Source organism: Oncorhynchus kisutch, linkage group LG15 (genome assembly GCF_002021735.2).
Source record: "Oncorhynchus kisutch isolate 150728-3 linkage group LG15, Okis_V2, whole genome shotgun sequence".
Classification (NCBI taxonomy): Eukaryota; Metazoa; Chordata; class Actinopteri; order Salmoniformes; family Salmonidae; genus Oncorhynchus; species Oncorhynchus kisutch.
In genome coordinates this window covers 27,130,578-27,155,046 of record NC_034188.2, presented here as the reverse complement: position 1 = coordinate 27,155,046, position 24,469 = coordinate 27,130,578, and the positions used below count along the sequence as shown (strand labels likewise).

Below are 24,469 nucleotides of genomic sequence, written 5' to 3'. Positions count from 1 at the left end.
AGGGAGACAGGTGGGTGTGGTGAGAGGGAGAGAGACAGAGAGGGAGAGAGAGAGAAAGAGAGAGAGAGGCAGAGAGGGAGAGAGAGAGAGAGAGAGAGAGAGAGGCAGAGAGGGAAAGAGAGAGAGGCAGAGAGGGAGAGAGAGAGAGGGAGAGAGAGAGAGAGAGAGAGAGAGAGAGAGAGAGAGAGAGAGGCAGAAAGGGAGAGAGAGAGAGAGAGAGAGAGAGAGAGGGAAAGAGACATGTGTTTGTAGGAGAACCCATATGTAGGTAGCAGTTATGACGCATAGACACTTTGGATACAAAACATGCTGTGGTGGAGTGCCTCCGTCACTGATCGATAGAGATAAAGAGAGCTGGGATAAGATTGAATAAAAGACTGCTAGGGAAGACAGAGAGAAACAAATGAAAAGATGTAACACAGAAACCGACCCAGGGGGATGTGATTCCAGAGAGAACAACTCTGACAACTCTGAAAGCTGTGTCTTCTCACCCAAATATGGAATGCCACTAAAGATACACATCCACAATGTATCTGAGACTCCTTCATTAAAACCATCCAGTACAGAACCCTCCCAACCTCCTGTAAGTTTTAATAATGACACTGTTTTCCTCCTATGCTTGGTGGACAGCAGTATGAACAAACCAACGTAGTACTACATCAGCAATAGGTGTCATCTGAGAGGCAGAACCTGTCTCAGAGACAGAGAAGGATAGTATAAGCGCTGGCATGGAACTGGTCTCAGAGACAGAGAAGGATAGTATAAGCGCTGGCATGGAACTGGTCTCAGAGACAGAGAAGGATATTATAAGCGCTGGCATGGAACTGGTCTCAGAGACAGAGAAGAATAGTATAAGCACCAGCATGGAACTTGTCTCAGAGACAGAGAAGGATAGTATAAGCGCTGGCATGGAACTGGTCTCAGAGACAGAGAAGGATAGTATAAGCACCAGTATGGAACTGGTCTCAGAGACCGAGAAGGATAGTATAAGCGCTGGCATGGAACTGGTCTCAGAGACCGAGAAGGATAGTATAAGCGCTGGCATGGAACTGGTCTCAGAGACAGAGAAGGATAGTATAAACGCTGGCATGGAACTGGTCTCAGAGACAGAGAAGGATAGTATAAGCGCTGGCATGGAACTGGTCTCAGAGACAGAGAAGGATAGTGTAAGCGCTGGCATGGACATTGAAAATGTGGGTGAGCTATAAAACAGTACGGTGGCTAATTCAGATCTGTATGCTAACTGATATCTTATTTTTAAAGGCTTCTCTATTAGAAGGGACAGCTTGTTTACCATGCAGCGTGAACGAGTATGAAAATACATCATAAATTGTATATGCAACTGGAAGACTATTAAATTGATTAATTAAGTGTGAGAGAGCGAGAGAAAGAGAGAGAGAGAGAGAAAGAGCGAGAGAAAGAGCTAGAAAGCGAGAGAGCGAGAGGAGAGAGAAAGAGAGAGAGAAAGAGCGCGAGAGAGAGCGAGAGAAAGAGTGAGAGAAAGAGAGAGAGAGAGAGCGAGAGAGAGAGAAAGAGCGAGAGAGAAAGAGAGATAGAGAGCGAGAGAAAGAGCGAGAGAGAGAAAGAGCAAGAGAGAGAGCGAGAGAAAGAGCGAGAGAAAGAGAAAGAGCAAGAGAGAGAGCGAGAGAAAGAGCGAGAGAGAGAGAGAGAGAGAGAGAGAGAGCAAGGGAGTATGACTCATACACATACATAAACACACACACAAACATGAGGAATGAGCTTCTGGTTTCTGTCCAGTCTCACAGAGTAGAGTAGAGCAGAGGAGAGGAGAGGCAGCTGAAACAAAGCAAGACCGCTGACACTGAGGTAAGTTTGACCCTCTTTCGTATTATAATGATTTGCGTCAACTTGTGTATAGCTGACCTGAGATCTTTACTCCTGCTGGTAACAAAAACTCTAACTATTAAACAGTCCAAATATCACACAGCACTCCCTCGGGAGATGAATATATTAATGCCTTTGCTATCAAGACCTGTCTTGCCAGAGTTCACAAGCCATTAATAGGTGATGTGCTCTGAAGCTCATTAATAATGACTCGGTCCCAGACTGACCTCTGACCTCTGTGCCAGACTGAGCCCTGTGAATGTCTTTTCAACTGACTTAGCCACTCGTAGCCTGCAATTTACTGGGAACACAATGATACAGGGGTCACCAAATCTCCTGGGGAAAACTGGGAATGAGGAAGTGAGTATACGACAGATCTGTTTGTGTTTCTCCTTTAGACAACTGTTAAATGCAGAATTAGATAGGATGTGGCTCAAACAGAAACCAACACAGCCAGTTACCAGGCAAACTGATCCCTATAATGTGTTCATGATATGTTATATAATATAGATGATAGAGAAGGAAATAGAGAAAAGCTGAACAGTCTCTGTATACACATTTGTGACCACATGCACATTCACTCTCTTGGGTGTTGTTGTGTAAACGCTAGTTAAAGTGTCCTGTTCCTGTGTGGCAGCTGTGTGTTGTGTTAGCATTAGCGTTAGCATTAGCGTTAGCATTAGCCATTAGCACAATGTTCAGAAGGTTTCCTCCATTAGAGCTAAGGTGTGTCGGGCCAACAGCGACGTGACGAGGGCACGCTGTAATGAGCCTGCTCTGGGAGTGTGTGTGTGTGTGTGTGTTTGTGGCTGTCTGTATTTCTGTATCCCTGCACGCCTGTCTGTCCGTCAACAGATCTTCCTGTCTGCCTGTCTGTCTGAAGAGTCTGACTGTCTGTCTACATGTCTGTCTGCCTGAAGTGTCTGTCTGCCTCTGGTTTCCATGGCGCATCTCCCAAGGTCATCATGACAGTATTTTGACACCATATTCTGACCTCATAAACCTCTTTTTTATATATAGGGTACCAGTCAAAAGTTTGGGCACCTTCTACTCATTCCAGGGTTCTTCTTTAGTTTTACTATCTTCTACAATGTAGAATAATAGTGAAGACATCAATACTATGAAATAACACATATGAAATCATGTAGTAACCAAGACAGTGTTAAACAAATCAAAATATATTTTATATTTGAGATTCTTCAAAGTAGCCTCCCCTTGCCTTGATGATGCATTCCAGGTGACTACCTAGTAAAAATAAAGAAAAACCCTTGAATGAGTAGGTGTGTCCAAACTTTTGACTGGTACTGTATATATATATACACTGCTCAAAAAAATAAAGGGAACACTTAAAAAACACAATGTAACTCCAAGTCAATCACACTTCTGTGAAATCAAACTGTCCACTTAGGAAGCAACACTGATTGATAATACATTTCACATGCTGTTGTGCAAATGGAATAAACAACAGGTGGAAATTATAGGCAATTAGCAAGACACCCCCAATAAAGGAGTGGTTCTGCAGGTGGAGACCACAGACCACTTCTCAGTTCCTATGCTTCCTGGCTGATGTTTTGGTCACTTTTGAATGCTGGCGGTGCTTTCACTCTAGTGGTAGCATGAGACGGAGTCTACAACCCACACAAGTGGATCAGGTAGTGCAGCTCATCCAGGATGGACCATCAATGCGAGCTGTGGCAAGAATGTTTGCTGTGTCTGTCAGCATAGTGTCCAGAGCATGGAGGCGCTACCAGGAGACAGGCCAGTACATCAGGAGACGTGGAGGAGGCCGTAGGAGGGCAACAACCCAGCAGCAGGACCGCTACCTCCGCCTTTGTGCAAGGAGGAGCAGGAGGAGCGCTGCCAGAGCCCTGTAAAATGACCTCCAGCAGGCCACAAATGTGCATGTGTCTGCTCAAACGATCAGAAACAGACTCCATGAGGGTGGTATGAGGGCCCGACATCCACAGGTGGGGGTTGTGCTTACAGCCCAACACCGTGCAGGACGTTTGGCATTTGCCAGAGAACACCAAGATTGGCAAATTCGCCACTGGCGCCCTGTGCTCTTCACAGATGAAAGCAGGTTCACACTGAGCACATGTGACAGACGTGACAGAGTCTGAAGACGCCGTGGAGAACGTTCTGCTGCCTGCAACATCCTCTAGCATGACCGGTTTGGCGGTGGGTGAGTCATGGTGTGGGGTGGCATTTCTTTGGGGGGCCGCACAGCCCTCCATGTGCTCGCCAGAGGTAGCCTGACTGCTATTAGGTACTGAGATGAGATCCTCAGAACCCTTGTGAGACCATATGCTGGTGCGGTTGGCCCTGGGTTCCTCCTAATGCAAGACAATGCTAAACCTCATGTGGCTGGAGTGTGTCAGCAGTTCCTGCAAGAGGAAGGCATTGATGCTATGGACTGGCCCGCCCGTTCCCCAGACCTGAATCCAATTGAGCACATCTGGGACATCTTGTCTCTCTCCATCCACCAACAGACTGTCCAGGAGTTGGCGGATGCTTCAGTCCAGGTCTGGGAGGAGATCCCTCAGGAGACCATCCGTCAGGAGCATGCCCAGGCGTTGTAGGGAGGTCACACAGGCATGTGGAGGCCACACACACTACTGAGCCTCATTTAGACTTGTTTTAAGGACATTACATCAAGGTTGTATCAGCCTGTAGTGTGGTTTTCCACTTTAATTTTGAGTGTGACTCCAAATCCAGACCTCCATGGGTTGATAAATTTGATTTCCATTGATAATTTTTGTGTGATTTTGTTGTCAGCACATTCAACTATGTAAAGAAAAAAGTATTTAATAAGAATATTTCATTCATTCAGATCTAGGATGTGTTATTTTAGTGTTCCCTTTAGTTTTTTGAGCAGTGTACATACAGTGGGGCAAACAAGTATTTAGTCAGCCACCAATTGTGCAAGTTCTCCCACTTAAAAAGATGAGAGAGGCCTGTAATTTTCATCATAGGTACACTTCAACCATGACAGACAAAATTAGAGAAAAAAATCCAGAAAATCACATTGTAGGATTTTCTATGAATTTATTTGCAAATTATGGTGGAAAATAAGTATTTGGTCACCTACAAACAAGCAAGATTTCTGGCTCTCACAGACCTGTAACTCCTTCTTTAATAGGATCCTCTGTCCTCCACTCGTTACCTGTATTAATGGCACGTGTTTGAACTTGTTATCAGTATAAAAGACACCCGTCCACAACCTCAAACAGTCACACTTCAAACTCCACTATGGCCAAGACCAAAGAGCTGTCAAAGGACACCAGAAACAAAATTGTAGACCTGCACCAGGCTGGGAAGACTGAATCTGCAATAGGTAAGCAGCTTGGTTTGAAGAAATCAACTGTGGGAGCAATTATTAGGAAATGGAAGACATACAAGACCACTGATAATCTCCCTCGATCTGGGGCTCCACGCAAGATCTCACCCCGTGGGGTCAAAATGATCACAAGAACGGTGGGCAAAAATCCCAGAACCACACGGGGGGACCTAGTGAATGACCTGCAGAGAGCTGGGACCAAATTAACAAAGCCTACCATCAGTAACACACTACGCCGCCAGGGACTCAAATCCTGCAGTGCCAGACGTGTCCCCCTGCTTAAGCCAGTACATGTCCAGGCCCGTCTGAAGTTTGCTAGAGAGCATTTGGATGATCCAGAAGAAGATTGGGAGAATGTCATATGGTCAGATGAAACCAAAATATAACTTTTTGGTAAAAACTCAACTCGTCGTGTTTCGAGGACAAAGAATGCTGAGTTGCATCCAAAGAACACCATACCTACTGTGAAGCATGGGGGTGGAAACATCATGCTTTGGGGCTGTTTTTCTGCAAAGGGACTAGGACGACTGATCCGTGTAAAGGAAAGAATGAATGGGGCCATGTATCGTGAGATTTTGAGTGAAAACCTCCTTCCATCAGCAAGGGCATTGAAGATGAAACGTGGCTGGGTCTTTCAGCATGACAATGATCCCAAACCCGCCGCCCGAGCAACAAAGGAGTGGCTTCGTAAGAAGCATTTCAAGGTCCTGGAGTGGCCTAGCCAGTCTCCAGATCTCGTTTCAAATATTTTTATTAAACACACACAAGAATGGTGTATAGGTATACAAGACAGGTATACAATTCTTATCTAAACATAAAAGAGCATACAGGAACAACAAGACCCAGAGTTCTGGGTGCAGAACAAACAATACAAAACACGACATACAAAACAAGGACACGTAGAAAGAAAGAGGGAAGATTTCCCCCCTACCCCCCCCCCCCATTCCCCCAATCCCCCCCCCCCCCCCCTCTTATCCCCCCCCCCCAACTGCTCGGGTGGCAGGGCCAGCACATGCTGCCCAAAGGTAGATTAAAATATTACAAGACACCCCCAATAAAGGAGTGGTTCTGCAGGTGGTGACCACAGACCACTTCTCAGTTCCTATGCTTCCTGGCTGATGTTTTGGTCACTTTTGAATGCTGGCGGTGCTTTCACTCTAGTGGTAGCATGAGACGGAGTCTACAACCCACACAAGTGGATCAGGTAGTGCAGCTCATCCAGGATGGTACATCAATGCGAGCTGTGGCAAGAATGTTTGCTGTGTCTGTCTGTATTAAGGAGAGATATTGGTCTGTATGACCCTACCTCTTCTGGATCTTTACCCTTCTTATGTATAACTGTAATGAACGCTTCATCCAAAGTAGAAGGGAGAGCTCCAACTTCATTGGCCTGAACCAACATTTTGTGCAGGTAGGGAGAGAGCATGTTGCTGAATGTTTTATAGAATTCACCAGGGTATCCATCTGGGCCCGGGGTCTTGCCAATCTTTAGAGATTTAATTGTTTCTCGAATTTCATCAAGAGATATTTCCTTATTCAGGAAGTTAGAATCTTCCTGGTTCAGGGCAGGAAGATTACAGTCCTCCAAAAATGTTTGCATAATTAAGGGGTTAGGATCCGCTTTAGATGTATATAGAGTCTCATAAAACTGCCGGAATCTGTCATTGATGTCTTTGGGGGAAGAGAGTAATTCCCCAGATGCAGATTTAACCCTGTGAATCATTCGGTCACTCACATTTTTTCGAAGTTGTCTGGCGAGTAATTTGTGTGGTTTGTCACCAAACTCAAAATATTTTTGCTTGGCATAGAGAAAAGATTTAGCAATTTTAGCTGAGAGAATCTGATTATATTCAAATTTTAAAGAGGTAATTTTTTTATGTTTCTCCATAGATGGGTGGCTAGCATTCTCCCTATCTAGTAAGTGAATTTGTCCCTCCAGTTCTTCCAGTTTTCCTCTGTTTTGCCTACTCCTGGCAGCCTGAAAGGAGATGATACAGCCTCTCAGATAAGCCTTCAGTGTTTCCCACAATAATGCTGGGGAGGTCTCTGTGTTGTCGTTGGTGTCAAAGAAAAATGTACTTTGGTCTTTAAGATATTCACAGAATGTTGGTTCTGTGAGGAGCTGAGGATTCAACCTCCAGACCCTCTCGTTTGGTACAATGTCACCCAATCTCAGGGAGAAGGTGAGTGGACTGTGGTCCGAGATTATAATATCATGATACCTCACATTACAGGTATAGGGGAGTAGTCTAGCATCCAACAAAAAGTTGTCAATTCGAGTGTAAACCTTGTGAACATGAGAGTAAAAGGAGTATTCCCTACCCGTAGGGTTAGCGATCCTCCATATATCAAATAAGTTCGAATTTTTTATGTAGGTATTCAAGAATTCGCTTGAATAGGAGGTAGGGGTTCGCCGGGTAGAGGATCTATCCAAATATTGGTCTAGCACACAGTTAAGGTCCCCTCCAATGACCAGGTTAGTATGGGAGATATCTGGAATCAGGGCAAGGACTTTTTTGAAAAAAGAGGGGTTGTCAATGTTTGGCCCATAGATATTTAGTAGAGTTTCTGAGGTAGAGTGGATTTCTCCTATTACGATCACATACCGACCCTCTTTATCCGCAATAGTGGTTTTTTGTAGAAAGGGAATTCCTTTCCGTACCAGAATCGCTGTGCCTCTCGTTTTGGCAGAGATGTTAGAGTGATACACTTGCCCCACCCACCTACACTTAAGTCTGCTATGAGAGTTATTCTTCAGATGGGTTTCTTGCAAAAATATAATATCAGACGAGAGTGCTTTCAAGTGGGCTAGGACCTTACCCCTCTTAATTGGTTCGTTTAAACCCTTGACATTCCAGGAAGTGAATGTAAGCCCCGCCCTCCTCTCGTTTGTAGTTCCTATGGTGGCCTGCATACCATGTAACTTGATAAAAAGGTAAGAAAGTGCACCAAACCATCACGATCAGCATATGTAGCACCTACACCCGAGCAGTATCCAACCCACCCCTCCCCCCTGCAAACACCTTTACTTCCCACCCTGTACCCCTAATTTCCCCAACACTTACCCCCCCCCCATCAACCCACATTTAACAGGCATGTACAAATAGGAGAGAAAAAAAAGGAAAAATAAAAATAATAAACACATTGTCTGGCCGATGCCAAAAAAGCACGGCGCGACCTCGAACAAGAGGTAAAACAAAAATAAAATCCCAACTATACGTTCACCTCTCACTATCCTAGAACTTCTACTAACATATGAACTGAGGAGGCTCCCTCGAGTTAAGTGTTCAGTTAGCATCTAATAAACCTAAACCGAATAAGTTGCAACTTAAACATATTGCGCATTTAAGCGTCATCCTGCGTCAAGCAAGATATAGCCTCAAGATTATATTGCTAAGCACTGCTGGTCAAAAAATAAACCATCCGCAACCGACATAGTCAGCCGTACCTTTACATACTGTGGGTCAGGAGATCGGAACAAGGATTTGTTAAATTAAACGTTCCCCCCATAAAAAAAAACATGTTTAATAAGAAATAAAGAAAAATATATGCATACATATATATACATACATATATATATACATACACACACATATACACATACACACATACACACATATACATATATATACATACACACACATACATACACACATATACATATATATACAGTGCCTTGCGAAAGTATTCGGCGCCCTTGAACTTTGCGACCTTTTGCCACATTTCAGGCTTCAAACATAAAGATATAAAACTGTATTTTTTGTGAAGAATCAACAACAAGTGGGACACAATCATGAAGTGGAACGACATTTATTGGATATTTCAAACTTTTTTAACAAATCAAAAACGTAAAAATTGGGCGTGCAAAATTATTCAGCCCCCTTAACTTAATACTTTGTAGCGCCACCTTTTGCTGCGATTACAGCTGTAAGTCGCTTGGGGTATGTCTCTATCAGTTTTGCACATCGAGAGACTGACATTTTTTCCCATTCCTCCTTGCAAAACAGCTCGAGCTCAGTGAGGTTGGATGGAGAGCATTTGTGAACAGCAGTTTTCAGTTCTTTCCACAGATTCTCGATTGGATTCAGGTCTGGACTGGCCATTCTAACACCTGGATATGTTCATTTTTGAACCATTCCATTGTAGATTTTGCTTTATGTTTTGAATCATTGTCTTGTTGGAAGACAAATCTCCGTCCCAGTCTCAGGTCTTTTGCAGACTCCATCAGGTTTTCTTCCAGAATGGTCCTGTATTTGGCTCCATCCATCTTCCCATCAATTTTAACCATCTTCCCTGTCCCTGCTGAAGAAAAGCAGGCCCAAACCATGATGCTGCCACCACCATGTTTGACAGTGGGGATGGTGTGTTCAGGGTGATGAGCTGTGTTGCTTTTACACCAAACATAACGTTTTGCATTGTTGCCAAAAAGTTCCATTTTGGTTTCATCTGACCAGAGCACCTTCTTACACATGTTTGGTGTGTCTCCCAGGTGGCTTGTGGCAAACTTTAAACAACACTTTTTATGGATATCTTTAAGAAATGGCTTTCTTCTTGCCACTCTTCCATAAAGGCCAGATTTGTGCAATATACAACTGATTGTTGTCCTATGGACAGAGTCTCCCACCTCAGCTGTAGATCTCTGCAGTTCATCCAGAGTGATCATGGGCCTCTTGGCTGCATCTCTGATCAGTCTTCTCCTTGTATGAGCTGAAAGTTTAGAGGGACGGCCAGGTCTTGGTAGATTTGCAGTGGTCTGATACTCCTTCCATTTCAATATTACCGCTTGCAAAGTGCTCCTTGGGATGTTTAAAGATTGGGAAATCTATTTGTATCCAAATCCGGCTTTAAACTTCTTCACAACAGTATCTCGGACCTGCCTGGTGTGTTCCTTGTTCTTCATGATGCTCTCTGCGCTTTTAACGGACCTCTGAGACTATCACAGTGCAGGTGCATTTATACGGAGACTTGATTACACACAGGTGGATTGTATTTATCATCATTAGTCATTTAGGTCAACATTGGATCATTCAGAGATCCTCACTGAACTTCTGGAGAGAGTTTGCTGCACTGAAAGTAAAGGGGGCTGAATAATTTTGCACGCCCAATTTTTCAGTTATTGATTTGTTAAAATAGTTTAAAATATCCAATAAATGTCGTTCCACTTCATGATTGTGTCCCACTTGTTGTTGATTCTTCACAAAAAAATACAGTTTTATGTCTTTATGTTTGAAGCCTGAAATGTGGCAAAAGGTCGCAAAGTTCAAGGGGGCCGAATACTTTCGCAAGGCACTGTACATACATATATATATATATACACACATATATACATACATATAGGTGGCGCTACAAAGTATTAACTTAAGGGGGCTGAATAATTTAGCACGCCCAATTTTTCAGTTTTTGATTTGTTAAAAAAGTTTGAAATATCCAATAAATGTCGTTCCACTTCATGATTGTGTCCCACTTGTTGTTGATTCTTCACAAAAAAATCATATAGAAAAATATATATTTAAAGAATATGTATATACTTCCATATGCACACATACACATACACACATTCATACCCCAGAATAACAATCTACACTGATTTAAAATATACACATACATAATACTAAATATACACATACATAATACTAAAATGCTAAGAGAAAATAGTAATAAAGTACAAATAGTAATTATATGTACGCACACCTACACAGACATAAGCACTGCAGAGGGCTGGTGGGACTCTAGTAATAGTAATTATATGTATGCACACCTACACAGACATAAGCACTACAGAGGGCTGGTGGGACTCTAGTCGGGAGAGAGGCCCACGGCCAGACAAAGGCAGAACGGCACAAAACATCAACCTGCTAACCAGGTGTCTGCCCCCTGCCAACCATCACCCCCAGTCCCCCGCAAGCAATAAATAAATGGTATGGTAGTTAGAATAATGTAAGGATTGTAAAATAAATAACGAAACAAAACAAAAGTGGGGGAATATAAGTATATCCGTCCGAAGGTGTCAGTGATCAAACCTGGAAGTAAAAAATATGCATCGCTGAGCACAGCCGGGATGAAAGTGAATTTAACGTTAAATGAGACCGCCATTCATTGGTCTGCTCAGCGTCTTACATGTTCGGTAGCCCTTGTTGAGCCCGTTTAATACGTTTTCACCCAATATGGTATAGTATGGATTCGAGTCCATGAGCAGACCCTAACACGCAATAACAAGGCACTCTAACCTGTACGGGGGATTGGTGTATATCCCCGGATAAACTTCTCTGCGTCCAAAACCGAGGAGAGCCAAATCTTCTCACCGGAAGGCGGGGTAATTCTTAGTCTTGCAGGGAAGAGTAAGGCTGGGCGAAGATGGAGTTTGTAGAGTTTGTTCATGACATCTCTGTAGTCGATGCTTTGCCACATCGGGCGCATAATCCTCATAGACACGGAATGGATGCCCTTTATGTGACAGGTTGCCCCTCATTCGAGCATCACGCAGGATAAGATCCTTGGTCTTGAAACTGTGACAACAGATGATTACTGGGCGAGGACGTTGGCCCGGTCCAGGCACTGGGCCAAGGGAGCGATGTGCACGGTCCAGCTGGGGATCCGAATCCAAAACATCCGATCCCATTGCATCCTTCAGTAGCTTGGCGAAGAAGTCGGTGGGGCGAGAGCCCGCCTCTACCCCCTCTGCCAGACCAACAACGCGAAGGTTATTACGTCTGGATCGGCCCTCCAGGTCCACCACTTTCACAGAAAGCCTCTGCACAGTATCCTGCAATGACGTGCATAGCTTCTCTAACTCGTCGATCCTACCAGCGTTGAATTCAGAAGCTTTCTCAAGGTCCACAATACTCTGGCCATGCGAAGCGACCGTTCGAATGATGCTCTCGATTTTGGTGTCCAGTTCAGCAATAGTGGCCTTAAGATCCTCAGCTATAGCAACACGTAGCTCCCCCAAAGCCCGGGTAAGTTCTGTGTCACGTTGTTGCATGTGCCTCCCGCCATGTCTGTCTCGTTGTTTAGTGGGGAGTAGGCCTCAGCTGTGGATTTATTGTCCTTTGGTCGCTTATTACTCGGCATTTTCATATAAAAAGTTACAATCTTGTATTAGAAAGAAACGTTTGTTGTAAAAAGTGCCATAAAGTAGGTTAAATTAGATTATTTCGCAAAAAAGTTGCAGGAGCCTCTCACGCACAGCCGTTCACTCCAACATGCTAGCTCCGCCCCCAGTCTCCAGATCTCAACCCCATAGAAAATATTTGGAGGGAGTTGAAAGTCCGTGTTGCCCAGCAACAGCCCCAAAACATCACTGCTCTAGAGGAGATCTGCATGGAGGAATGGGCCAAAATACCAGCAACAGTGTGTGAAAACCTTGTGAAGACTTACAGAAAACATTTGACCTCTGTCATTGTCAACAAAGGGTATGTAACAAAGTATTGAGATAAACGTTTGTTATTGACCAAATACTTATTTTCCACCATAAATTGCAAATGAATTCATTAAAAATCTTACAATGTGATTTTCTGGATTTTTTTCTCATTTTGTCTGTCATAGTTGAAGTGTACCTATGATGAAAATTACAGGCCTTGAAGTGTTTGGTTGTCCATATTTGCAGAATTTGGAAGGAAAACCATCTCTCTAACTTATATCAATATAAGAATGTGACCATATGTCTCAGTTTGGAAACCTTTTAAGCCCAAACACAGAAAACTACCTCTAGCTCTGGATCAGAATGTTTATTTATCCATTTCTTTACTTCTACGTCTACAAATTGGAGTATGATGTAGTATTCTAAACCGATCGCTGTTACATTGAACTGGTTGAATATTAACAGCAGTCATCCAATATGCTGTTATAGAAATAAGGCCATGCTCATGAAAAAAAATTGTCCACCCTCATCTTAAACGGCACCAATCGCCACTGGTTAAGACACAGCTGTTTGATGAGACTAACAAAAATGTGTAATTGGTATTCAAGCATCTCCCCAATCATACTGTCTAGGCACCGCATGAAATAGTCTCATCCGTCATTCCAGGTCAAGTTCTAGGGAAAAATCCACAGCTCAAACTGCTTGGCTGGTCTCCAACTTGTTATGCTACAACAGCTTCCTTTAGTGGGATGGTTACATTTTTCCCTTTTGTGATTAATTGTTCACTTTCCTTTGCTACTGATGAAAATCCATCCAGTTCTTTCACCTCTGACCTCTCAAAACCCATCCAGTCCATTCACCTCTGACCTCTCAAAACCCATCCAGTCCTTTCATCTCTCAAAACCCATCCAGTCATTTCATCTCTCAAACCCCACCCAGTCCTTTAATCTCTGATCTCTCAAAACCCATCCAGTCCATTCACCTCTGACCTCTCAAAACCCATCCAGTCCTTTCATCTATGACCTCTCAAAACCCATCCAGTCCTTTCATCTCTGATCTCTCAAAACCCACCCAGTCCTTTCACCTCTGACCTCTCAAAACCCATCCAGTCCTTTCACCTCTGACCCCTCAAAACCCATCCAGTCCTTTCACCTCTGACATCTCAAAACCCATCCAGTCCTTTCACCTCTAACCTCTCAAAACCCATCCAGTCTTTTCATCTCTGATCTCTCAAAACGCATCCAGCCCTTTCATCTCTGATCTCTCAAACCCCATCCAGTCCTTTCATCTCTCAAAACCCATCCAGTCCTTTCACCTCTGACCTCTCAAAACCCATCCAGTCCTTTCACCTCTGACCTCTCAAAACCCACCCAGTCCTTTCACCTCTGACCTCTCAAAACCCATCCAGTCCTTTCATCTCTCAAAACCCATCCAGTCCTTTCACCTCTAACCTCTCAAAACCCACCCAGTCCTTTCACCTCTGACCTCACAAAACCCATCTGGTCCTTTCATCTCTCAAAACCCACCCAGTCCTTTCATCTCTCAAAACCCATTCAGTCCTTTCACCTCTGACCTCTCAAAACCCATCCAGTCCTTTCACCTCTGACCTCTCAAAACCCACCCAGTCCTTTCATCTCTCAAAACCCATTCAGTCCTTTCACCTCTGACCTCTCAAAACCCATTCAGTCCTTTCACCTCTGACCTCTCAAAACCCATCCAGTCCTTTCATCTCTCAAACCCCATCCAGTCCTTTCACCCCTGAACTCTCAAAACCCATCCAGTCTTTTCATCTCTGGTCTCTCAAAAGCCTATCCAGTCCTTTCATCTCTCAAACCCCATCCAGTCCTTTCACCTCTCAAAACCCATCCAGTCCTTTCATCTCTCAAAACCCATCCAGTCCTTTCATCTCTGAAACACAAAGAGAAACGTGAACACCCATAGTTCCTCAAATACACAAACAGACACACACACCCCTCTGTGACCTGTCTGTGGGAAGGCAGTCTGGAGTGGGGTATGTCAGGCCGGCACTACACATTGGAGGATGCCCAGATATGGACATAAACTATGGGAAGGAAGCTTTGCCAAGAGTCCGACAGAGTATGGGAGCCTGTGTGTGCGTGTGTGTGTGTGTGTGTGTGTGTGTGTGTGTGTGTGTGTGTGTGTTCGGTAGAGAGATATGTGTTCACCGGCGACGATGACACAGTCTACAGGGAGGAGATCAGTGACCTGCCAGGACAACAACCTCTCCTTCAATGTCAGTAAGACCAGGGAGCTGATCGGGGACTACAGGAAACGGCACCATCCGTGGCTGCAGAGGAGCAGGTCTAGAGCTTCAAGTTCCTGTGTCCAAATCACTAAGGACTTAAAATGGTCCACACACATACAAACAGTTGTGAAGAAGCATGGGCCCTCAAATCTTCAGAAAGTTCTACATCTGCACCATTGAGAGCATCCTGACTGGTTGCATCACTGCCTGGTATGGCAACTGCTCGGCCTTCGATCGCATGGCGCTACAGAGGGTAGGGCGTACGGCCCAGTACATCACTGGGGCTGAGCTCACAGCCATCTCTACACCAGGCGGTGCCAACCAAGTTACAGACTGCTATCTCTGCAGTAGCCATGTACCAGAGCAACAAGGCTGCTTATGTCACGTCTGCTCCTGCTCCTCCCCTCCGGCGTAAGACATGGCCAGAGTATTAATCACCGGTCCTGGGATACATCATTACGGACACACGTGTTCTTGGTTTTGTTGTTTTATTAAAACATTACATCTGCTTCCGACTCACCGCCCAATCATTACACCTTAACAGCTTCTACCCCCAAGACATAAGACAGTACATTCTTTTTTTAATGAATGAACACTGAACAACAACAACAAAAAATCAACCAACGAAACGTGACGCTATACAAATAGTGCTGACATGCAACTAAGCATAGACAAGAACCCACACCAGAAAGTTGGAAAAAGCGCTGCCTAAATATGATCCCCAATCAGAGACAACGATAAACAGCTGTCTCTAATTGGGAACCATATCAGGCCAACATAGACATACAAAAACCCCTAGATATACAAAAACCCAAGACATACAAAAACTAGAGTACCCACCCTAGTCACACCCTGACCCAATCAAAATATATAGAAAAACAGAGATATCTAAGGTCAGGGCATGACACACATACTACACTGACACTCCAACACACACACACATGGAAACATTCCTTCATACTCTTCACATACACTGTTGCTCTGTTTATTATCTATCATATTCACTTTACAACCCATCATCCCATACAGACTGGACCAGTCACCAACAGAGGGAGCTGTTCAACAACCCATCATCCCATGCAGACTGGACCAGTCACCAACAGAGGGAGCTGTTCAACAACCCATCATCCCATGCAGACTGGACCAGTCACCAACAGAGGGAGCTGTTCTACAACCCATCATCCCATACAGACTGGACCAGTCACCAACAGAGGGAGCTGTTCAACAACCCATCATCCCATACAGACTGGACCAGTCACCAACAGAGGGAGCTGTTCAACAACCCATCATCCCATGCAGACTGGACCAGTCACCAACAGAGGGAGCTGTTCTACAACCCATCATCCCATACAGACTGGACCAGTCACCAACAGAGGGAGCTGTTCAACAACCCATCATCCCATACAGACTGGACCAGTCACCAACAGAGGGAGCTGTTCAACAACCCATCATCCCATGCAGACTGGACCAGTCACCAACAGAGGGAGCTGTTCTACAACCCATCATCCCATACAGACTGGACCAGTCACCAACAGAGGGAGCTGTTCTACAACCCATCATCCCATACAGACTGGACCAGTCACCAACAGAGGGAGCTGTTCTACAACCCATCATCCCATACTGACTGGACCAGTCACCAACAGAGGGAGCTGTTCTACAACTCATCATCAAACTGACTGGACCAGTCACCAACAGAGGGAGCTGTTCAACAACCCATCATCAAACTGACTGGACCAGCCACCAACAGAGGGAGCTGTTCTACAGCCCATCATCCCATACAGACTGGACCAGCCACCAACAGAGGGAGCTGTTCAACAACCCATCATCAAACTGACTGGACCAGTCACCAACAGAGGGAGCTGTTCAACAACCCATCATCAAACTGACTGGACCAGTCACCAACAGAGGGAGCTGTTCTACAGCCCATCATCCCATACAGACTGGACCAGTCACCAACAGAGGGAGCTGTTCAACAACCCATCATCAAACTGACTGGACCAGCCACCAACAGAGGGAGCTGTTCTACAGCCCATCATCCCATACAGACTGGACCAGCCACCAACAGAGGGAGCTGTTCAACAACCCATCATCAAACTGACTGGACCAGTCACCAACAGAGGGAGCTGTTCAACAACCCATCATCAAACTGACTGGACCAGTCACCAACAGAGGGAGCTGTTCTACAGCCCATCATCCCATACAGACTGGACCAGTCACCAACAGAGGGAGCTGTTCAACAACCCATCATCAAACTGACTGGACCAGCCACCAACAGAGGGAGCTGTTCTACAGCCCATCATCCCATACAGACTGGACCAGCCACCAACAGAGGGAGCTGTTCAACAACCCATCATCAAACTGACTGGACCAGTCACCAACAGAGGGAGCTGTTCTACAACCCATCATCAAACTGACTGGACCAGTCACCAACAGAGGGAGCTGTTCTACAGCCCATCATCCCATACAGACTGGACCAGTCACCAACAGAGGGAGCTGTTCAACAACCCATCATCAAACTGACTGGACCAGCCACCAACAGAGGGAGCTGTTCTACAGCCCATCATCCCATACAGACTGGACCAGCCACCAACAGAGGGAGCTGTTCAACAACCCATCATCAAACTGACTGGACCAGTCACCAACAGAGGGAGCTGTTCAACAACCCATCATCAAACTGACTGGACCAGTCACCAACAGAGGGAGCTGTTCTACAGCCCATCATCCCATACAGACTGGACCAGTCACCAACAGAGGGAGCTGTTCAACAACCCATCATCAAACTGACTGGACCAGCCACCAACAGAGGGAGCTGTTCTACAGCCCATCATCCCATACAGACTGGACCAGCCACCAACAGAGGGAGCTGTTCAACAACCCATCATCAAACTGACTGGACCAGCCACCAACAGAGGGAGCTGTTCTACAACCCATCATCAAACTGACTGGACCAGCCACCAACAGAGGGAGCTGTTCTACAACCCATCATCAAACTGACTGGACCAGTCACCAACAGAGGGAGCTGTTCTACAGCCCATCATCCCATACAGACTGGACCAGCCACCAACAGAGGGAGCTGTTCTACAACCCATCATCAAACTGACTGGACCAGTCACCAACAGAGGGAGCTGTTCTACAGCCCATCATCCCATACAGACTGGACCAGCCACCAACAGAGGGAGCTGTTCTACAACCCATCATCAAACTGACTGGACCAGTCACCAACAGAGGGAGCTGTTCTACAGCCCATCATCCCATACAGACTGGACCAGCCACCAACAGAGGGAGCTGTTCTACAGCCCATCATCAAACTGACTGGACCAGTCACCAACAGAGGGAGCTGTTCTACAGCCCATCATCAAACTGACTGGACCAGCCACCAGCCTCCTCATCGCTCCTTCAATCAGAGGATCTGTAATGATGAACTGACCCCTCCATCCTGACAACATATACACTCCAATAGATGTGAAATATGCCCAAACATACTCAGGAAAATAGCTCAAACACAAAGATAAATGTCCATCTACGCACATTGGTATGGATATAGACACACCCAGATAAGTATTATCTGAAGGAGACTGGACTGAGTTGTTGTTGTAGGGCAGGGGTTGGGGTTGAGACTGGGTGTAAGTGAGTGGTTGGGGTAGAGACTGGGTGTATGTGAGGGGTTGGGGTTGAGACTGGGTGTAACTGAGGGGTTGGGGTTGAGACTGGGTGTAAGTGAGGGGTTGGGGTTGAGACTGGGTGTAAGTGAGGGGTTGAGACTGGGTGTAAGTGAGGGGTTGGGGTTGAGACTGGGTGTAAGTGAGGGGTTTGGGTTGAGACTGGGTGTAAGTGAGGGGTTGGGGTTGAGACTGGGTGTAAGTGAGGGGTTGGGACTGGGTGTAAGTGAGGGGTTGAGACTGGGTGTAAGTGAGGGGTTAGGGTTGAGACTGGGTGTAAGGTAGGGGTTAGGGTTGAGACTGGGTGTAGGGGTTAGGGTTGAGACTGGGTCTAGGGGTTAGGGTTGAGACTGGGTGTAGGGCAGGGGTTAGGGTTGAGACTGGGTGTAGGGGTTAGCGTTGAGACTGGGTGTAGGGCAGGGGTTAGGGTTGAGACTGGCAGTAGGGCAGGGGTTAGGGTTGAGACTGGGTGTAGGGGTTAGGTTTGAGACTGGGTGTAGAGGTTAGGTTTGAGACTGGGTGTAGGGGTTAGGTTTGAGACTGGGTGTAGAGGTTAGGTTTGAGACTGGGTGTAGGGGTTAGGGTTGAGACTAGGTGTAGAGGTTAGGTTTGAGACTGGGTGTAGAGGTTAGGTTTGAGACTGGGTGTAGGGGTTAGGGTTGAGACTGGGTGTAGAGGTTAGGTTTGAGACTGGGTGTAGGGGTTAGGTTTGAGACTGGGTGTAGGGGTTAGGGTAGGGACTGGGACTTCAGTAAGGATGCTGTCAGTGGTGATATTAGGTGTGACCCTGTCCCTGCTCATTCTGCTGACGGTGTTTGGTAATGTCCTGGTATGTCTGGCCGTCTGCGCCACACGACGTCTCCGCTGCCTCACCAACTGCTTCATTGTTTCCCTCGCCATCACTGACCTGCTGCTTGGCATGCTGGTCCTGCCCTTCTCCGCCCTCCTCCAGCTCAGCGATTGGCCGCTGGGGCCAACCCTCTGCAACATCTACATCTCATTGGATGTTATGTTATGCACTGCCTCTATCCTCACCCTATTGGCCATCAGCGTGGACCGATACCTGGCCGTGACCGCACCCCTTAGATACTCGTCGCTGGTGTTGCCGAGGGGGGTAGCCATAACGATGGCTTCGGTGTGGGCGGTGTCGCTGGGGGTGTCGTTCCTACCGATCCACCTGGGCTGGAACACTGTGGACGGCAGTGTGCAGAACCGCGGCCCGGGGGAGGAGAGGGAGTGTAAGTTTGAGCTGAACCCTTCATACGTTGCGGTGGACGCCTCCTTAACCTTTTACCTTCCCCTGCTGATCATGTGCTGGAACTACCTCCGCATACTCCGCATCGCCCGGGCCCAGGCCAGACGCATCATCCATGCACGACCCAACCTCAACAACAACAGTCCCTCGTCAGCCCCTCGTCAACTCACCTCAGTAACAGCGATGGCTCTACGGGAACACAAAGCCACAGTGACCCTAGCAGCAGTTATCGGAGTGTTCATGGTGTGCTGGTTCCCCTACTTCACCCTGTTTACTATCATGGGTCTGAGGATGCAGGACTACCCAGCAGCCTACCCTGTGGTGCTGTGGCTGGGGTACATCAACTCAGCTCTGAACCCATTGCTCTACGCTGCCCTCAACAGAGACTTTAGGTCCGCCTACGCCCGCCTGCTGCACTGTGGTAACTATGGATATGGCAGGGGGAGGGGCGGGCCAGCGTCGCCCCACAACAGGACCACGACGGGTAAAAGGAACAAGGAGAAAGACAACACACACGGTGACGGAACATACACAATCACTGATAACAACTCCAAAATATTGTGTTTTCTTGTGTCTAGCGAGTTAGGTCAATGGTGAGCCTGTGTGCACAGAATAGACAACTCTGGTCTTCTGGTCTTGTGTCCCTCTCAGGTGCGGGGGAGGTAGGTGAGGGGGGGGGTGTCGCTCTGCTGCGTGAACACACCTCTTCCTGTAGGGCGGGGCCAGGTGAGACCGGTGTGATGATGATGATACAGGAAGTCAGAGGAACAACCATACCTTCCACTCAGCACAGCACAGGGGCGTCTGCCGCCAACGAGTGAGCAAAAACAACTACAGATAAAAAATAAATCACCTGTGTAATTATCTGTAGCCTATTATAAAACTGTTGATAGCCTGGGTCATTCTATATCCTGTGTGTCAGATGGCGGTGACCCTGTGTCTATCTGTGAGGAGGATTCAGTGTCCTACCTGTCCTGAAAGCTGAGCCCAGGACCAGCCAACTTAACTCAGACACCCAGCCCAGGGGATCAATCACAGACAGGTAAGACATCTAAAAACGATGAATGAGTTTATAAACGTTTCATAACAGTGATCCACTTCTCTATGTTCTCCCCCAGGACACTGGGAGTCGTCTAAAATATCACGGACAATCTGCAACAAGGAATCCCGGGGACCTTTAACCGCAGAACTAGAATGAGACTATTTCTATCCCTTCAACCAATAAGCAATGACTGGGGAAGCCCACAAGTCACTTTGTTCTGGAACACTGATACCTGGAAAGTAATGTCATTGACAGACAGACAGACAGACAGACAGACAGACGGACGGACGGACGGACAGACAGACAGATTAAAACACTCGTGTCAGACTGGTGGTGAAATCTAAGCTCTGGTGTTATTCACCTGAGCCTGACTGTGATCTTCCAATGAAGCAGATAGTTATGCCCTCTAGTGATGGAATATGGTAGTACAACCTGACAAGGAGACTAGACTCAGCAATTTTCTCATAAAACAATCAGTGTTCTGAGAGAAAATGATTTCAAATATGTGAAAGTGTTTAATCTGTATGAGGGACTGTTTAACTGTGCAGCTATATGTGTCATATACTAGGTATTTTGAATTTGAGTACACAGTATGTACATGCAGCCTAGTGGACTAAAACATGCCCCAGAACGTCTTGGGATCTGATATTTGTCACGTCTAACCACAGTGCCATCTAAGTTGTTGTAAGGTTGTGAAGGAAGGCCACCTACGACCAGGGATGGTACTGAAAGCTGCTGGTGGAGTGGTAGAATAAATAGCATTTACCAACAATATCGTGCCATTTATTTTCTCCAGGAGCTCTCTCATGGTAGCCGTGGGAACGTTGCCCAGGGACAGTGGTTGCAAATTAGCCGGCTAGCTAAAACCGGGCACTTTAACTGAAACGTTGATTAATGTGCCTGTCCCTGTAAAACAAAACAAAAAAATCAAATTCAAACAAAAATGATAAAAAGGAAAAGTCAAGTTCTTGAAAAACATACATAACTTGGTTTTCAGGATGAAAGGGACTAAGTCCAGGTTTATGTAGATTCTGAAGAAATGTGGCAGTGTGCCAATCTGCACACTTCAACTGCCAATAAACAAGCAGCAAAGAGCTGGCACTTCTTCTCCTCTGGTATAATTGCAGTCACACAAATGTAATGTGCCTTCCGCCACCTACTGGAGAAAAAGTGTTGACTTCACACAAAATACAAAAATAGATCATGTTCATCAATTCTATTCCGCTGCATCCGTCACAGTCCAAATCACATACACAGAGTCAGAGGCCTGACAGGGCGGTACTTTCATCCACAGGATTCCATGTATTTCCTCTGCCGTCAAATCCCTCACATAACACAAAAATCCCCATAGAAATCTGTCAGTTTGGACGCATCTCAATCTACCACATCAGCCGATGTCACACTTCTGTATCTGCGGTGAAAGGCGACAGAGCTAGAGAGCGCCGTTTGTCAGACCATGAGACATCCCGAACATCGTTCTTCTCACCAAATTGTCTGCAGCATCCAAACAGTTTGTCCTTACAAGACTTGTCTGAAGGTCCCGGTACCAGTTGAAAAAATGTAAGGAAGTATATATGGAGACTGTTTAGTGCCAAATATAAAGGGTTGAAGTACATTTCCGGATCTTTCTTGTATCTCTCAGAAAAAGGACAGACACTTCAGAACAAACTTCCTTTTCATTTTTTGGGGGGGTCTATCTGTTGTTCGATTAAGTTTGTTATTCAATGTGTTTGTAATAGCAGAAAGGCTAAATCTTTTTTTCATTAATAATATATGTATTTTTAATACTTCAAGGTGTTTTAAAATTCTAAATCAAATAGCTAAATGATCCTTGGTATGACCTTAAAACAATTCCATGTAGCTTAGTAGAACCACTCCATCCACTATATAGGTCCGTCGGTTTACACCGACCACTCCATCTACTTCTTAAGTTGTATCCTTTACACTCACTTCTAGCGCCACCCCAGAGACAACCCCGTTGACAGACGCCCTGCTTCGAAGATCCACACAGCACACATTCCAATCCGATATCTTTTTGAGGAGCAAAGCACCCTCCCTCTGCTCCACAAAATAAGTGCACCTCTCGTTTTTCTCACTGATGCAACCTCTTCCAACACATCTAGGATGTTCACAGAGACATCAAACGGATCCCCCAGGTATCTCCTTCCTATGGAACGCCGTTTGGGTCTTTGCATGTCAAATAAGCTTGTTGACCAATCAGGACCTGAATATGACTGCACGTCACGTAATAATTTAACACGTTCATGATTTTTTTTACATAGTTATTACACATTGATTACACTATCACTCGTATTTCGTATGTCACAACGATTCCCAGATACAAATGCTATGATGCTGGTAAAGTTTTGTCTCGCGCTCCTGTCGCTGCCGCACGAGCGCAGACACACGTCCCCAAGCTCTGGAAAAATGCTGGTCTTGAAAAAAGCGAGCTAGCTGATGGATGCAAACAATGTTCTTCCCCAAAAACATAGCAAAACGACATAATCTGTTTCAGTACTTATCGTTAGCTAGCTAACTATATAGCTAGCTGTCATCTAAAATGACCCTAATTTATAAGACAGTTCTTATTTGATTAATGGCGGTCGGACACATCTATGTGAAGGTAGCCACAATAAGGATTAGCTACAATAGTGTAATTTGATGGTTTGCCTTCAAAATAAAAGTCTCAAATTGACCCTCTCACCAACCCAAGGAGTCCTTAAGGAATGTAGGCCTAAAATGAACAGGTAGCTAGTAGGCTAGTGTTAACCTCACAGCCCGGCCTACAGAGACAGATAAGATAATTGTCCATAGGCAAACAGTGGCTGTTTGAAGAATCTCAAATATAAAATATATTTTGATTTGTTTAACACTTTTTTGGTTACTATATGATTCCATATGTGTTATTTCCTAGTTTTGATGTCTTCACTATTATTCTATAATGTATAACATAGTAAAAATAAAGAAAAACCCTTGAATGAGTAGGTGTTGTAAAACCTTTGACCGGTAGTATGGATAAACCACTTCTCCAATCTTTTGGGCTCTATAATTTTACATAGCAAATATAATTTACCCAAAACAAAATAAACAATTCTTGATTAGAATTAACTAAGTTATATTCAAAATGCAACTGAAATAAATGACACCAACACCCCCGTAATCAAAGATGGCGTGATCAACCGTGGCGAGAACAGCCACTCACTTGCGCATATGAGAATTTACCAGGAAGTATGGCATTGGTGGGAAAAAAGGTTAGTGAAAAGCAAACAATTTATATCAAGAAACAAATGCATTTTTTAAAAACATGAATGAAATTAAGTGTTGAATGTATAAAATAATTAGACGGGGCCCTTAGTCTGTAGAAATATACAATAACTGAATGTAAGACGAATGTTACAAAACTCAAGGAAAGAAAGAGAGCTTGCTTAACCGTTGCCTGTCGGGACAGAAGACTTGTGTGTGTTGTTCCAATAATTTGTCATCTCATTTCTAAACACAGCACAATCTATGGTCTCCATTTCCACAATCCATCCATTGAGTCAACAAAACACATGACTCATATCTAAAGAACACCCACTGATTATAGAGGAGAGGAGAATGGGTTCTCACCTACAATATGAAGGTCCGTTTGGGAGGGAAAAGGAGAAGCCAGGAGAAGAGATTGGAGAAGTTGGAGAAGCGAGGGAGTAAAAGGGTGTTGGAGGG

General features: G+C 45.4%; 1 protein-coding gene across 3 annotated transcripts; it reads left to right on the top strand.

The window, feature by feature from the left end:
* Nucleotides 1-1,664: 1,664 nt before the first annotated feature.
* On the top strand, nt 1,665-21,536 carry LOC109906004 (histamine H2 receptor). Of its 3 annotated transcripts, none has more exons than XM_031789975.1 (5): nt 1,665-1,827; nt 15,838-20,239; nt 20,374-20,539; nt 20,616-20,764; nt 20,841-21,536. In XM_031789975.1, the coding sequence occupies exons 2-4, from the start codon at nt 19,225-19,227 to the stop codon at nt 20,698-20,700; spliced, it is 1,266 nt and encodes a 421-aa protein (XP_031645835.1). In that variant the 5' UTR covers nt 1,665-1,827; nt 15,838-19,224; the 3' UTR covers nt 20,701-20,764; nt 20,841-21,536. The 3 variants fall into 3 exon arrangements, with proteins under 3 accessions (XP_031645835.1, XP_020359229.1, XP_020359228.1); XM_020503640.2 differs by having other exon boundaries at nt 1,667-1,827; nt 20,645-20,764; XM_020503639.2 differs by lacking the exon at nt 1,665-1,827 and having other exon boundaries at nt 15,727-20,239.
* The last annotated feature ends 2,933 nt before the right edge of the window (nt 21,537-24,469 follow it).

Coding starts and splice junctions, on each gene's coding strand:
- LOC109906004 (XM_031789975.1), top strand. CDS start 19,225: ATGCTGTCAGTGGTGATATTAGGTGTGACCCTGTCCCTGCTCATTCTG. Junction 20,240..20,373: donor GGAGAAAGACAACACACACG/GTGACGGAACAT, acceptor TGTCCCTCTCAG/GTGCGGGGGAGGTAGGTGAG. Junction 20,540..20,615: donor GGGGCGTCTGCCGCCAACGA/GTGAGCAAAAAC, acceptor AACTGTTGATAG/CCTGGGTCATTCTATATCCT.